Genomic DNA, 17,159 nt, shown 5'->3' with positions numbered 1-17,159 from the left:
CCTCTCAAAGTTGAGTGTAAATGCAAGATAATGTTATAGCTTTACCTGTTATATTCAGTGTCCTTTGTCATGCGTTTTATGAGTCTAAACTGAAGACACATCAGACGTTGTAGCGGATGACTTTGGGGAGAGGGGAGGAGGGAGAGGGTGCGCGTGCCACTTTGACCTCCCTAATAACCGTCCACCCCAGCCCTGTCTGATCACCCTCTCTCAGCCTCGACTGCTGTATTCATCATTTCCTTCAGGCGCTCCGCACGCCCTAAGCTTCACTGATTAAACTCCGGGGTCTTGGGAAATGTAGGCCTCGCAGGCTCGATCGCTCATTCATCTGCCCTGTCACTGCTGACCTTGTTCCTTAGACGAGTGTAAACAAACAGACGTTGGCCTTCAAGAGCTTCGGTTTTCTTGTGTCTGCTCGGGTCATAAGACATAAGATGGCCGTCCCCCATTCTCATTAAGATTCATGGAAAATTTTCTGTGAAGGAAGATTCATGTCATTTTCATGGAAAGTTAAACTGTTCAAGAATTTCTGACCAAGCTGCATTTGAATGGCTTGAGAGTTTTCTTAGATAAACATTTGCAGTAGTTTTATTAATGAAAAAACAATTTTATAAAATTATTTTAATTTAAAAAAAAAAAAAAAAAAACCTAATCATGGTCCTTAGGTTATTTTGACATACATATGTGTAGTTCTACTTATATGTGATTGAATTCATTACTTAACATCATCATTAAATTCAGAATTCATAGATCAATTTGCTTTTAAATGCAGGTTTTATTTGCTTTCTGCTGTTTGAATGAAACTGGTATCATGTGGAGTAAGGAGTGAGTGGTTGAGACCAGTTCTCTGGCAGACATTCATAATGGTGGTGATTTTCACCAGTACACTACGGAGTCTCCTTGGTACGATAACGATATGACCTCACATCTCTCTCACATGACTGGATTAATACCACACTGTGAGCAGGGAGAGTCAATTCCCAACCTTTACCCCCTTCTGCATTGCCTCCTCAGACATGAACCCCACACATGCCACCACCGTAGCTAGGCCTCCGAGAAGGTTCACTTTACAAGCAGGTAACTGGAGTTGAATTGGCGAATCTAGGTTTACATGCAGCTGCTCCCTGTGCAAAGGACTTCTATGGATAGCCCATATAATTAGGGTTTGGCCTTGCCCTTCAGTAAACCTGTGAAGTGGTGCGACAGGGGCGCGGGGGCATGTTTGGATCGCTAATGAAATGGAATGCCTTACTTCCCTTTCCCGGGTTCCACGGGAGAGCTTTACGGGGCAGTCCTCTGCGGTAATTTGTGATTTCCCCCTCCTGTTTGTCGGTGTACGCCCAGTCCCCCCTCCCTCTCCAGTTCTACGAAGATCAAACTCTCCAGGTGCTTCAGATGCAGACACTGCTGTGTTTTGTTCACCATTTTACTGTGGGTGATCGGTTTTTCATAGAGAAAAAGTGTTTTTTTTTTTTGTGTTTTTTTGTTTTTTTTGCATGTTTCTGATCTACTTGTAGGCCATGCTTCCATTTGACAGATGATATTGACCAAATGAAAGCTTCTGCACAGTGTGAAAAAGAGAGTCATAAGGTAATACAAAACAAAGCAGTATTACTACTATAATGCAGCTACATTTCGGGGCTGGCGTGCAGTACAAATCTCTTAACTAAATAGTATGAGACCCCACATGCAGTTACGCTTAAGTCAATGAGATTTTCCCAACCTTGCTATTTGCGAGCTAGGTAGCTAGCCAGTTCCATTGTATGCATGATCTCCTGTTGTGTACGTCGAGCTGCAGGTTGTTGTTTCCCCTCTACTGGTTATTGTGCTACTAGGTCTCTGCAGACCAATAAATCTTCATGGCCAATAAGGCTTATCTTGTCTCTTCTGTTCAACGGCTCTATTTTTGGTTCTAGCATCTTGATACCATTGTTTCTTTCCCCATTTCTCTCTTCCCTTGCTTCATCATCGTTGTACAGGAAACAGCTGCTGGCAAATTATGTATTTCAGTGGCTGGAGGTTCTCCTCGTTAGCGTGTTCTGGGAGATTGAATACTTTAAGCAGTAATGTTGGAAATGTTCTGACTTGCCAGAAATGAAGTCATGGCTTATAGGTGGTCGCAAAAGCAATTATCCTAGCTGGTGAGCACCTTTCTCACTGCTGGAAAATATGTGAGTTAGTCATTTATGCTGAGTTTCAACAACATGAGTCACACGAAAATAAAGCACTAGTGTATTGGTGAAAATTGTACTGTCTGTTCTTGCCTTTGGATTGGAGAATGCTAAATTAACACAAAGATCAGTGTTCACTTGAGAAGATTTAAACGTGTAAAAGATGAATTCTCCGAAGTAGTGTAATGACCTAATCCTTTACCACAACAAGAAATCCACAACAGTACAGGAATTGTTGGTAGAACATGACCTTTTACTCTGTTGGGTAATAAACAACTTAGGAGATCACTGGTGCAGCACCGTTGCTTAGCACAGGAGGGGGTGGAGTCTCAAGGTAAGAAGCACATAGCCAGTTGCTTGCCCTCCCCCACCCCCAATTTTGCACCTTTGTCTTCAGAACAAGGTCAGTCCATTCTAATTTAAATGTAGGGAAAACAATGAAAGAGAATGGAGCTCATTGAGGTGGACCTACAGGAAATTCAAGCCAGTGTCTCCCAAAGTAAAACAGAGTGCATCCTGTTGAGAGTCATGCTGCTCTTCCCCATTGTTAGTCAGTATTGCTCTTCTTTTGAGAAGGCCTGGGTTTTATGAGTAAATGGCCATCCCCACTGTGGCTTTTGGTTCCTCTCTTCCCGGCAAAGACCCAAACCGTTGGTGTTTTTGGTTTGGTATGGCCTGCATAGGCCAGTCATAATGACGCTACGGCAGGGGTGGTTTACTTCATTTGTGAAATCCGCTGTGCTTCAAATGCATTTTACATGCCCCTCTTTTTTATTTTCCCGTTAACATTAAAGCAAACTAAATTGCCGCTTGTTTTTAGTTTTTATAGTGAATGTGCTACAATTAAGAGAACCTGGGAGTTCTCCATTGTCTGAATGTGTTTTTTTTAAGGCTTGATACTGTTTTGACAGTACATAATAAAATCATTAACAATAATTTTTATCTGGATCTCTTTAGCAGTTTAATACTTGGTTTAATACGTGCTGCCTTTATTCAGACAACATAGGCCATATTTAAGATTGCTAAGGTCCAAGTCCCATGGTTGTTTTTTTTCCCCCTGAATTTTCCACAACAACTAAAGGTAGCCCAGGAATTATTATCCACAGGCCATAGTTTTCTATTGATAAAGGTCAGTTCTTCCAGAAAATTCAATTGGATATGTTGTTCCACTACTAGAATGTTTATGTCATTCTCTCACAATTTCTTTTCACAACGGTTGGCGTCTGCTTTTCTGTGCTGTTTTAAAGCTGACAGTGACTGTATCACTGTGTATATGCACGCTTGCATGAACGTGTGTGCGTTATTGCATCGTCAGGCCTTTTCCTGTGGGAGAGTGTGAATTTTAATCTCTGTAACAGTAGACGAGATCCTGCGCAGTCGATATATCGATGCCACTGTAGAAGGAAAGTAGTCTTATGTAATCTAAAAGGACCTCCAGGCATATGCAAGATGCCTCATACCTTTTGTGTTGTTGTTGTATATGGAGCGCTGCCAAGGCTGACCGAATGCTCTGTGCTGATCTTATATTCTGGTGAATAAGCTAAAATGCAGCGTATTGTCAATTCCACCTGACTTCAGCCTTCTGTCCTCCTCAGAATTATTATTATTCTTTTCTTAAACCAAGTCAGAGATTTAGCTGTGTGAGCGTTTGTAACCGCAGCAATTGAGTGAAGAATATCAAGAGGGTGAATAATAATAGAAAGTAGAAAATGGAGTCTGTCTGTTCGAGTGACAGCGATGTCGTCAAAGGGCCTCAGCCACTCCCGAGCATCGTTTCCATCGGCTGCGAGTCAGGGGTGCGGTGCAGGGAGATGGGGCCGGGCGAGCGGCCTTGGCTGTTTACCGCTGGAGCCGCGGCGATAAGCGTGTGGGGAAAGGGTCAGTTTTTTCCGGTGCCTGGGAGAGGGCCGCTGAGATAGCCATTTGACCTGCTTTAGCCACCCCCCCCTCCCCCGCCCCCGAGTCATCCTGCGCCTCTGCGTTTCGGCTGCCCCCGCCCCGGCCACCCACCCTCGCTGCATTCCCCTCTTTTGTTACGGGCTGCCCCAGGAATTTTGGAAATGTTTGCGGCAGGGGAGGTGGGTGGAGGACCGGGGGAGGGTGGGGGGGGGAGGCGTTTTTTGGCTTGAGTTTGGGGGAGGGGGCGGGAGATGTCCTGCTCGCCTGCTACATCATCGTCATTAGATCAGCGATTCTCTCGGGGAGTCCTCCATTATTGATGGATTGATTCCTGCTGCCTGAAGTCCCACAGGAGTCCCGCTTATTTCCACAACCGAGCCCCCCCCCCCCACACTAGAAAAAACAGAATGGGTTAGGAAGAGGGGTGGGGGTGTGCAGAAAATGTGTCTAATTACATTTTATAATTATTTCATTTGGATTTATTTCCATTGTTGGGTTATAGTGCTTTGTGCCAGCTGGCAGTATCGGCTGGAATGAGAGTCATTGTGTATCCAATAAATGACTGCTTATTGAGTCAGATGTGGATTATAGTATTTTAAAAAATATATTAAATCAAAGAAGTCCCATTTGTCAGTTCCTGTGTTAATGAAGTCAGTAGGTCAGCCCATAGTCTGCTTCCCTGAAGAATTACCAAGATCTTTCCTAAATGGAATTTGTTTGTCTTGGATAATTAATCTTTTTATTGGTTTTAAACACATCTGTCAGATGTGCGCTTTGTGTAGGCTTGGCACTCTTATTATCATCACTTGTGCTTGTTTGCAGTCGATGACAGCTGATCAACAGATTCAGAACTTAATGTAGGTATTACCTCCCTATCAAAAATCTGCGTGATTGCTGTAAGGCATGGTTGATTATAAAAGAATGCTCTGGTAAATAAAGGTTTTAATCAGATTTTACTGGTTATTTAATTTGTCACATGACCATGACTCTCCTTTTTTAAAATGTTTTTTTCTGCCTCAGGGGAGAGAGAGCGAGGATGTTTTTCTACAATAGAACGTGACGATGAATGCTTTGTTCATACCACATTTCTGATTGAAGTAGCCTAAATGCCAGCAAGATTTCTTAATGAAATGTGCTATTTGTTTCCTGCCTGCAAGTCACCAATTGTACGCCATTTGTGTTCATCTGAGTGGATCCACGTGCAAAAATTCCTCCCCCTAATGTGTGGTCTTCACATTTGCATACAGCGAAGAATGTTTGTCGAGTTCCTGGAGAAACAGTCAATACGGTGACTGTACTGGAGGCAGCGCACGGCTGGAATCCTGACAGGAAATTGCTCCTCGGCTCCCGCCCCGGTCGCTCGCCCGTACGCTTTCAGTCTTGAGGAATTTCCTCCCTTTTCGACGCGCAGTGAGCCCCTCTTTCTTTCACACATCCACCCGTCTCTGTGGTTACGCCCGGCCCGGGCTCCCTGCCCACGTGCGTTTGGAAACGCGGGGCGGGGGGCGTGGCTCGTCGCACATCGCGCGGTACCGTCCGCATGAAGAAAACCTGGAGACGCAAACGCGCGGAAACAGCGTGTCTCGGTGCCGCGCTTGTTACGAAAGTGATTAATGATTCCCCCGTCTGGCGGTGTTTAGCGGGCTGTTTCGCTTGCTGCTTGTAGAAAGACCGACACCCCGTGTGTACATTCTCTCCTGGATGTGTGCCGCGTAGCTCCCTCACAGTCCTGGACAGTGTACTGCAGCGCCAGCTCGCAGCAAAGCGGACTTAGAGCGGCGCCTTCATGTTGCTGTAATGTGAACCTTTCATGTGTTTGGCAAATTATGCGAGCTCTCAGCTTTGCATGCATCGTTTGTGATGTAAAGCATGACAGAGCCAAACTGCACAAGCCCTGGAAAACCTGTAGCCTGAGCTCTTAATTGAATTTGTTTGCCGTTTGATTAGACGACCTTCGTACGAACCCTTGTCTTACCCTATGAGGAGCTGGGAGTGTGGAAGAAAGAGCAGTAGGAGGAAGGACACCTCTTTTCACGACTAATATCCCTCTCTCTCTCTGTCTCTCTCTCTCTCTCTCTCTCAGGTGTTCCGTTTCTTCTGTGACACGTGCTCCGTGCCCATCTGCAGGGAGTGCAGCGTGGGCCGCCACATGGGCCACAGCTTCATCTACCTCCAGGACGCGGTCCAGGACTCCCGGGCCATCACCATCCAGCTGCTGGCCGACGCACAGCAGGGCAGGCAGGCCGTGCAGGTGGGACCCTGCGCTCTGTCTTCTGCTCTCTGTCTCTGTGTCTGTCTCCCTCTCTCTCTCCCTCTTTCTCTTTGTCTCTCTCTCCATCCCTCTATTCCTCTTTCGCTGTCTGCCTCTCTCTCGCCCCCTCACTCTCTCTCTCTCTTTCTCTCTGTGTCTCCCTGCCTTTCTCTGTCTCTCATTCTCCATCTTTCTCTCTGTCTCCCTGCCTTCTCTCTCTCATTCTCTCTCTGTCTGTCTCTCCATGCCTTTCTCTGTCTCTCATTCTCTGTCTCTCTCTCTCTCTGGGTTGGTCGGTCAGAGCTGCCATGCTGACTGAGCCAGCTTTGGCACTGCACCAGTATGGATCCGAAGCAGAAAATTGTCTTAGCGGATGTTAATACAGTGAGCGTCAGGATTATCTGGCTTAGGAACCCTTTCCTATTTCCTACCTCTTGGTAGGCTTATAATGCGTGGAGCTGTCTGCTGATGATCTTCACTTATATAGAACCTAATGTGAAGTGGAGAATGATAGTTTAAAATATTTGTATATATAAATAAATAACACACATTGGTGCAAAACAATTGGAGAAAATCTATAATCTCCTTGGTATGTTTAGTCAGAGAGAATGCGGTAGTCATACTTCATTCTTCTTTTTCACCAGACTGAAGGCATAATATGACAAAATGGTCAAATATTAGACCATCTGTTTGCTAAGCATCCATGTATTTTTAAAGGGTATTTGATTAAAAATCTCAAAGGCTCAAAGACATACCAACATCTCCAAGGTGACAAGGTCCCATTAAAAACTGAGGGCTTTCACGATAAGGGTTTTTAATGCATGGAATAGTTTACCATTACTTACAGTGGGAGCGAATGAGCCTGGATGACCCCAATGGCCATTCTCACAATGACAATTCATTACGACTCTTCTGAACACTCTCGCAACCCTGTCACATGGCTGTAGTCTCTTAGCTTTGTTGCTTTATTCAAATAATGGCTCCAACACTGCTGACCTTGTTCACGAGGGTGAGTCCTTGGAATAAGTTCCGCCCTTGCAGTAGTGGAAGGGGAAGGCATTTTTAGGAGTCTGGCTTGAAAGTCTTTATGAGCAATAAGAGAAAGAATGGATATGTTTAGAGAAAAATGTATTGCAGTTGGGCTGCAATGAAATGGATATGGAGAATGTCATACAGTCAGGGAAGAAGGCCAAATTCTTGGGTTCATTTATCTATAAACTTAAAGGAACTGGAATTGTGTTTTTTTGTGATTTGTCTCTGAGGGAAATTGTAAATGTATTATTCTTTTGTTTTAATATTGCATATTGTGTTTACCATAATGGTTTTAAGTGGTAGATCTCATGCATGCGCTAGTGCTGCTGCTGTAGGTCAGGGTTGACACACCTGTAATCTGAGCTGTCTCGGGGCTCTGTTGGCCATGCACATTTTTGTGTTGTCTTGGACACGTTTTGGAAGGAATTAAATGTTGTATCCGATGCAGAAATCAGGGACTCAGTAATGGCTGAAAATGTAAATGAATGTCCTGTTCTTCTGTGCATGCTTCCATCCATAACAGGGAATTGAATTTTATGTACATAGATTATAATGGGTGATTATAGTGGTGATTTCTTGTTTGCAACCAAAAAAAAATAACATGCTTGCACTGTGCAGTAGCTTTTGGTCTCATGCCTTTTGGAATTGAAGAACAAGGCATGCTGGTGTGTGTATGTGTGTGTGTGTGTGTATGCCTCTTAAAAAAAAAGAAAAAACGTTAGGAAAAAGTTTGCATGTGTCAGTGAGGGTGACTTTTAATAGCAACACTTGGAACCCCCACCCCCCTGAACCCCCACTGGGCTCCCCGACAATTTGGCTTCGAGGGGGAAGGGGTGGGGGGTAGGGGAGTGCGGAGGGGGTGGAGCCGGGTGGTGGGGGTGGGTGTGGGGAGGCTGATGGATGCAGTGAAACACATAGGAAATGTTTCTGTCATGTGCCCACTTCAAAGGAACAGGGTGATGGGGAGGTCCTCTCGAAAAGCTGCCATTTGTCCTGGTCAAATAAAGGCTGTGGAGAAGTGGCCTTGGGTTAGCCTGCTGGCGGAGGGATAAGGGGTACCCAGCTGTGAGCCTGGCGGGTGGGAGAGAGGGGAGCAGAAGGTGGGAGGTGGATTGGGAAGTTTAAAAGGGCTACATTATCAGGGAATGGAATATCTACCCCCTCCATTCCACAGTTCTTACTTTGTTAAGGGCAATAAAAAAGGGCTAAAGGGTATCTCTCCTCCTTCAGAGAAGCTTGAGGAGGAGAAAAAGGTTTCGACAAAGCTTTCTCTTTAGTCCACGGACGTCATGCGGATGAAAGATGGCCGTTAACTTGGAGCAGACCGCTGTGATGTCACTATGTTTTTCTCAGGCCTGGCCATGTGTGCTCTAGTCTGCTCTAGTCTCAAACGCGCATTTGAAATGGGGATGCAAACACAGTGAGACGAAGCGCCGGGTAGCTCAGAAGTTGGTGGATGTGAAAATAGTCAGTAACTGGTCTTATGATGTGTGTGTTCTGATATTTTTTTAATGAACAACCGAAGTTTCCACACCTCTGTTCATTAGTCGGGGTTTTCACCTCTGTCAGTGGAACAAAGATTCAAAAACAATGGCTCTTTATTAGCAGATGTCATTTTAGAGTTAACGAGAGAGTGTGACCTCAAGGGAAATTAGTTTCCTTTGCTGGTCATCATCTCGTTATTCAGGCTGTGCATTCTTTCTTCGCCGGATGTATTCTTATGTATTTTCCCCCATGGTAAGTATCCATGGTGATTGTCCACTATATATTTGATCTCAGCTGGTCACATGTTTAGATGGTTTGAGAATATCCAAAACTTGGAAGTTCTTGAATCCTGTTTAATGCCGGCTCACACAAGAGTCATGACATGCAGCACGTATGTAGCAAAATATTTATTTACATGCGTGCAGTTGAGATGGGCCCCATACAAGCGGAAAAGGAATGATACTGTAATAACAGAAAATGGAAGGACTTAATTGTTCCCGCAAGCTGGTTGGCTATTTCCTGAGGCCCAGCGGTACCTCTGTTCTCTTCAAACCCCATGGTGCAGCAGATGACACTAATTGGACACTTGAATACATCATTCTCTAAGTCTGTGGTTCTTGTATTTTTCTGCATGGAGCATAATAGATTTCGCAGATCCTGTAAATGAGTTCCATTATATATGTAAGTGTAAAATGTAAAAAAACAAAACCAAATGGAAATGTCTTCTTTAGTCTGGTGAAAGTGGTGCTGGATGAAGTATCTCCTAAAGACCCATAGTAGGCCTGGCCATGGCTGACGTAGGACGAGGAAAAGAAATAAGCCTGTTATTCCACCAGACTGAACAGCCGACTCGATTAGCAAATCGGAACACAACCCCTGAACGACAAGAAGAACAAGAGTTTATGGGCTTGCAAACCGCATGCTGGAGAGGAACAATGGCAAAGGTTTGACGGTAAAACACTGGGCTGACAGGCTCCCTGGCCGTAGAGATCTCATCAAGTCGATAGATATCCTCTGCTGGGGTTTGGCAGCAGAGCTGTTTGTTTGTCCCTGCCCCATAATCTAACCTTTTGACATTGGATCTGTTAAGCCTATCGAAAGAGATGTGTCCTTGGACGTCTGCCGCCCAACTTCAAAAGCCTAGGGCCCCGAGTCAACATAACGGTCGTATACAATCACCGCCCTGATAAACCATTAAACGCTCTGCACGAGGGGTGGGGGGTGGGGGGAACCTCCCGAAATGACTTTGTAGTGCTCACTAGCCAGGAACCAAACGGGCCTTTTTAATGCCAGCGTGCGTAGATGACTCCGCCCCCCTCACCCGCGGTTGGGCTCCAGCTGTGAAGCCACGTGAAATGCGGACGGGTGTTTTTGGGGTCCTTTGTCTTCGCTATATGCCCGTTCTTTGGAAAGAATGGTTCAAAAATGTTGATCCTGTCTCCTCAGAGTGAGGCGGGTGTTAAAAACCCCCAGGCCATAAACAAAAAAAAAAAAAAGTGTGCACGTCACCCTGCCAGTAAATTTCCGCCCCCAGCCCGAGGCATTATCTCATCCCACCTCTGACCCTCAACTTGTGACCCGCGGGCCTGTCCGAGCGCCCTCCTTCCACACCTTTGATTGGTCCACTTCTGTTCTTTTGTTTCCACTGCCCATCTGCTGCTCTTTTTCAGCAATATCTGTATTCAAATAAGGCCATTTTTGTTTGCATGTTTTCTTTGCCGTCGCAGTTTTAGCTTTTTTTGGTTTACGTGGTATTCATTCGTCGATAATGTTGTGGAGTACATTTATCATTTCAACTCAGGCCTCACAGTTAAAGAGTGAAAACTATCTTCTTTCTTGCTTATATAATGATAAGAATAATATTGTAAAAACATTTTAGCAAATCATTTGTTCCTAATAATAAATACCTACTTCTGCTTCCACCAGAATTTTTGTATGGCTAGTATTTATATAATAATTATAATTATAATATAAATATTATAATCACATTTATGTAACATTGTACATTGTTTGGTACATTGTAATGCTGGGATTTAGCACTACTTAGCACTATTTAGCACTACAACCATTGTAACAGGAAACAAAGTTTTGCATTGTATTTGTGGTGTACTTGCATAACTGGGTACATTTGGTTGAATTTCTCCTGTTCCATCCCACTTTTTGGGTGTGTTCATGTCTTTGTGTCAACATGTAGTATGAGTCACTGTATACAAAGACAAATGGTCTCTACCTAAGGTAGTGTGTACAGTAAGTATTAGGTGTCATCTTAGCGGCACCAGAGATGGCTTGCCGCAGGGATTCACAGTATCAGTTGCCTCCAGTTGTTTTTTACCGCACGTATCCCCACGTATCGCACGTTTCGCACGTATCCCCACGTATCGCACGTTTCGCACGTATCCCCACGTATCCCCACGTATCCCCACGTATCCCCACGTATCCCCACGTATCCCCACATATCGCACGCTTCGTCCGAGCCTCCCGACCCGGAGCTCTTTCTGCTGGCCCACGGTTTGCCGAACCTTTGACAGCTTGCAGAAAATTGCCGCCCGGAAGAGAAAAGATCTGATGCAGGGTCTTTGTTCGCCTGTGGGCGTGCTTATGCAGGGGTTGGGTGTCATGACCTCGTGACCCCCGGAGCTGGGGGAGCTTTGACCGTTCGGGTGGCGTCACAAAGCAAATCTTGGTCCTTGTGAGGTCTCTCTGACCCTCAAGGTCCAGGGGAAGGACTGCTGACCCTGCTGTCAGAGGGGGAAAAAGCTAACAATTCAGCAGCTGAATTTGAACTGAATGCATATTCAGCCAGCTCCATACTCACTGAAGCTTTCCATTTGGGCAGTTTAATAAATGTGTAATTATAGACAGCTTAGGTCTTTTTTCCACCGTGCATGAGAAGTTATAGGAGCCCACACTACCTCAGACTTGAAAGTGTGACTGTAAAGTGAGACTGTAAAGGATCATGTGTCCATGTACTCAAGCCATTTCCATAAGCCGTGTTTAAAAAAAAAATAAATTTGAATATTACCAACAGGCTTTAAGTCATTCAAAGGAAGCCTCAAATGAATGGGGTTTCTTCCTGTGCCGTTTTTTTGAAGTATTGTTCCTTGTCCTCCGTTCCGCAGCTGAGCATGGAGAAGGTGCAGGCCATCGCCGAGCAGGTGGAGATCAAAGCGCAGGCGGTGCAGACGGAGGTGAAGGCCGTGGCACTGAGGCACAAGAAGGCCCTGGAGGAGCGCGAGTGTGAGCTACTGTGGAAGGTGAGAGATGAACGGGGAGCCGCCGCTACTTCCTGCCCCGCCCCCGACCCCCCCCCCCCCCCTCGCCCCGCCCCCCCCCCACCCCCCTACGGCGAAACCACAGCGCTCAAAGGGCCACCTGGAGCCGCTCTCTCTGAAAACTCATTAGCACTCCACATATAATCAGTCTAAATTCTCCTCAGAGAGATGACCAGCTGCGTATATTGATATGGCTAAGGATATATCAATAGGCTGTTGCCCAGGGAGATTCCTGTACGTTCCAATTGGAGCTGCCCTTCAGTAGTAACTAAGCTCTAAGAATGACACGGCTCCTAATCCAAACTTTGCCTGCGACGGTTGATTTATGGCGGCTTTCTCCACACCGTGTGTCCTTGTGAATGGTGATTTGGTTTGGTCAGCGCTCCTCTGGTGTCAACCTGAAGGCCGAAGTAAGAGTGCGGTCCATTTCTGTTTAAAATGGGTGCATGTCTGCAGGTGATGCAATAAACATGAAAGAGAGCCTTGTGAATGAATGACAGGGAGAAGTCTGCTCGGCAACAGCGGGGTTGGTGTGGAAGGAACCACTGACTACAAAGGACCTTTTTAAAATATTCTGAATGAGTCTTGGTATCGGAAGGCATGGTGCTTTGTTCTTTGAGCCAAGACAGAACAGGAAAGGAAGAATTGTTTAAATTGTGAGCACAGAACCATAGTACCTCCTCCAGAGCACACAGGCAGCAATTGGAAAAATCTCATTACGGACCTGGTTAAAACAGCGTACTTCAGTATGTTCTCCCAGCACAGAGACCTAATGTATAAAGTTACACATTGACATACATGCTCCCTGAGAAGAGAGAGGAGGTCTTTATTCAGTTTTTTTTGAGGTGGGGGGGGGGGGGGGGGGGGGGCTTTGTTAGGCTTTTCTCAGCAGGATTCTTTTTATTCTCTGCTTTTATGGACAAAGAAACTACAGAAAGGGAAATAAGTGCTAATGCCCGACAACCATTCTGTTTTGTTATCACTTATTGTAAGATAAGTAAAGTGAACCTCCAACTACTGTTCTTGTAAAATAGGCCGGTTTTTCACAGACCAACTGAATAGAACCCCCTTGAGGGATTCGATGTAAAAACTGAGTGCTGTGTGTGGAACAGACATGTTGTGTGAAATGTAATATATTGGATGTATCAGTTGACTTGAACTCAACTCATGTTAGGACTTAAGTTGCATGTGAATGTAGCGTTACATGGGAGAGCGGAATTGCACAATGCCATCTTTCTTGTGATGGGAACAATCTGCTACAATCCCAATAAAGAACTCCCTTTGACTCTCAAAACCAATCACTTTAAAGCTTTTCTCCTCCACTTTTGGGTGCCTCAAAGGGCTTTTTTTTTTCCTTTTTTTTTTGTTGCCGCGAAATCTGCAACCGCCACTAAAACGACGAGACGGTTCCTCCCCTTTGACTAAATGCTTCCACAGATGTCTCCCAAGCATCGTAAGCAGATTGGTTTAATGGCATCAGCTGGAATGAAGAGGCTGCGACAGCCTATGCATCAGTCCGCTGATGTCACGAGGGCTACCCGCTGGACACGCAGCCTTCAAAGGCTCGACTGTTAATGCAGGAGTCCGCCATTTATAATTCATCTAAAAAGGCAGGAAGCTCTTTGGTGCGGCGGTCCCAGAAGTGTGGATGGAGGGGAGCCGTTCCCTTTCGAGGCCTGAGCAACTGCTACCCCGTCGCTGCTTGGCGTAATTCTCACGGCACCCCCGGTGCCATCCGTTCCCAAATTGAGGTCACTGGCAGGGGGCAGTGGGATAAGTGATCATCTGCTTAATCGGACAATCAAAGAACATTTCCTTAATGGTTTTAAATACCGAGGCTATGAGTTTAATTGGATTTGCAACAGACAGCCCTTAAAGGGAACCTTTTACCGTCCGCCCTCTGTTTGTAATTGCAGCAATAAAAAATCCTGCTTGGGAGGGGTGGCGGGGGGGGGGGGGGGGTGTGAGGGGGTGTGGATGTGAGTCACACTGGGATTTTATTTTATCTAAAGCGATTTTCACAAGGGTGTACATTCCTGTAGATGAATGTAGGTGTGAATTTAATGACATGAGATTAAAAATAGCAAACCCCTTCCCTTTTTTCTTCCCAATTTACAGTACAATGGCCAGTGTTCCTCTATTGTTAACACTGTACCACTAATATCCTATGCATGGAGTACTGAAAGTACTCTACAGCTTGAGCTGCATCTCCAAAGTGTGTGCTGTACTGCAGAGGCCAGTTAGTATTTTCCACACTACAGGACGCACATGAGAGCTTAGTAGAGATGGAGCACAGGTGTATCTTTCACTGACAATGACTGTAGTCATTGTTGGGAGGAAGTAATGCAGCGGTAACCCAAGTAACCTCGGCTGACTTAATCCCAACCTATCTCTTGTGGGACAAAGCTAATTTTGTCCGTCCATTATTGACTCCCATTCATAGCCAGCTAATCATCTGGCTAAGACCTGAATGTGAGGTGTCTCAGATACAGCACCCAGCCTATGCCTCAATGGCTAAGCCACTTGAAAAGCCAACACTTAGTTAAACTACAGCTTTTGTATCATTACAAAGGCCAGTAATACATACAAATGTAACTAAATGTTAACAGGCTGTCTTTCCCCATCTCCTGCTCTCTTCCCCTCCGTTCCGCAGGTGGAGAAGATCCGGCAGGTGAAGGCCAACTCCCTCTACCTGCAGGTGGAGAAGCTCCATCAGAACCTGAGCAAGCTGGACAGCACCATCGCGGCTGTGCAGCAGGTCCTGGAGGAAGGTCGCAACATGGACATCCTGCTGGCCCGCGAGCGCATGCTGGCCCAGATCCAGGAGCTGAAGGGCCTGCGGGGCTTGCTGCAGCCCCAGGAGGACGACCGCATAATGTTCACGCCCCCGGACCAGGCACTCTTTATTGCCATCAAGTCCATGGGCCTGATCAGCAGCGGCGCCTTTGCCCCCGTCACCAAGGCCACCGGCGAAGGCCTGAAGGGGGCGCTGAAGGGCAAGGTGGCCTCCTTCACCGTGGTGGGTTACGACCACGACGGCGAGCCCCGGCTGTCCGGCGGCGACGGCATCTCGGCAGTGGTGATGGACGCCGATGGCAACCTGTCGGCGGCCGACGTGTCGGACCACCAGAACGGCACGTACACAGTGAGCTACTTGCCGAAGACAGAGGGTGAGCACCTCCTCTCCGTGTTCATCTGCAACCAGCACATCGAGGGCAGTCCCTTCAAAGTGCTCGTCAAGTCGGGCCGCAACTACGGGGGCGTGGGGGTGCCCATGGCCTCCTTCGGTGGGGAGGGTGAAGGGGACGGCCAGCTGTGCCGGCCCTGGGGCATCTGCGTCGACAAGGAGGGCTACGTGGTCGTGGCCGACCGCAGCAACAACCGCGTGCAGATCTTCAAGCCCTGTGGAACCTTCCACCACAAGTTTGGCACCCTGGGTTCCCGCTCTGGGCAGTTTGACCGTCCTGCCGGCGTGGCCTGCGACTCCCAGAGGAGGATCATCGTGGCCGACAAGGACAATCACCGTATCCAAATCTTCACCTTCGAGGGCCAGTTCCTTCTGAAGTTCGGGGAGAAGGGAAGCAAGAACGGACAGTTCAACTACCCCTGGGACGTGGCCGTCAACTCGGAGGGGAAGATCCTGGTCTCTGATACCCGCAACCACCGCATCCAGCTCTTCGGGCCGGACGGGGCATTCCTGAACAAGTATGGCTTCGAGGGGGCCCTCTGGAAGCATTTTGACTCTCCCAGGGGCGTGGCTTTCAATCACGAGGGACACCTGGTGGTGACGGACTTCAACAATCATCGGCTGCTGGTGATTCGGCCGGACTGCCAGTCGGCCCGCTTTCTGGGCTCCGAGGGCACGGGCAACGGGCAGTTCCTTCGCCCGCAGGGGGTCGCCGTCGACCAGGAGAACCGCATCATTGTGGCAGACTCCCGCAACCATCGGGTCCAGGTGTTCGAGCCTAATGGCAACTTCTTATGCAAGTTTGGCACTCAGGGTAATGGCTTCGGGCAGATGGATCGCCCATCCGGCATAGCCATTACACCTGATGGTGTAATTGTTGTTGTTGACTTTGGAAACAACCGAATCCTCAAGTTCTGAAAGGCTCTCTCAGTTTGTAATTAAAATGATGGAGGAGATGATTAAATCAATACAAGAAATTTTAAGGTACCCATTAAGAACAGTCTGTCTAGATGAGGGAATCGATGATCGCCAACTACCAAGGAAAGTCCCCCCCCCCCCCCACTCCCTTCCATTTTGGGTGTCCCAGAGCTGATTTGTTTGGTATACTGTATGTGCTGTAGGGAGTACTAGAAGGTTAATATAGTCATTTAAGCAGTATACATCCATTAGAAAACCATCTGGTCACATATGGTTGTCGCTTGTCCCGCTAGTAAACAAGGCTGGCCTTAATACGTATCTTAATATCTCCTTCACTGACCATCTCAGGGAAATTCTCGCATTCTTGAAATATTGTACACTTTGCATCATACCTACCTCATCTAGCTCATATATGAATGTAATGTGTTTGTTTTGCAGAGATTTAGTCCGTGACGTTTTACAAAGAAGAAAAGAAGTCTACCTCAATGCTTTTTTTTATTTAAGAGTGAGAGAAAAAAGAAAAACAAACAAGGATTGGTTTATATTTGCACAGATTCAATTCTGACTGTGTGCAGTAAGCAATTTGAAACCCTGAATGTTGCTGAGACAATGCTCAGAGTTTGCTAAGGCTACATGTTAAGGTTGAAAAGTGTGGAGGCCTTTTGATGAATCTACTGTTGTTTATTAGTGCCGTTCCATTTTTTTCTGCAGTTATTTTTCTACTTTCATTAACTTACAACTCTTCATATCTCTGCATGGCAAAAAAAATTGTCCTTGCCAGGTTTCTTTTGTATGTTGCAGTGGCGTGTTAGATTAGAAGATGAAATTGGTCGCTTGCGTATAGCAAAACCGATAGTCATTATTTGCAGCATTGTCTGTCGTGATTTCCTCAGTATCCAGGGCAAAAACACTTGAGAGATTTTGCGTTCCTTTTTCTTTAGTAA

General features: G+C 46.4%; 1 protein-coding gene across 1 annotated transcript in view; it reads left to right on the top strand.

The window, feature by feature from the left end:
- Positions 1–16,588, top strand: part of LOC118233961 (E3 ubiquitin-protein ligase TRIM71-like) — a 34,618-nt gene extending 18,030 nt beyond the window's left edge. Inside the window, exons 2-4 of the mRNA XM_035430144.1 lie at positions 6,154–6,321; positions 11,958–12,092; positions 14,764–16,588. Coding sequence (XP_035286035.1) covers positions 6,154–6,321; positions 11,958–12,092; positions 14,764–16,215 — 1,755 coding nt within the window. The 3' untranslated portion in view covers positions 16,216–16,588. The remainder of the gene's footprint in view (positions 1–6,153; positions 6,322–11,957; positions 12,093–14,763) is intronic.
- Positions 16,589–17,159: the final 571 nt, after the last annotated feature.

Source organism: Anguilla anguilla, chromosome 8 (assembly GCF_013347855.1).
Source record: "Anguilla anguilla isolate fAngAng1 chromosome 8, fAngAng1.pri, whole genome shotgun sequence".
Lineage (NCBI taxonomy): Eukaryota > Metazoa > Chordata > Actinopteri > Anguilliformes > Anguillidae > Anguilla > Anguilla anguilla.
The sequence above is the reverse complement of the archived record's forward strand: the minus strand, read 5'-3'. Positions and strand labels throughout refer to the sequence as shown.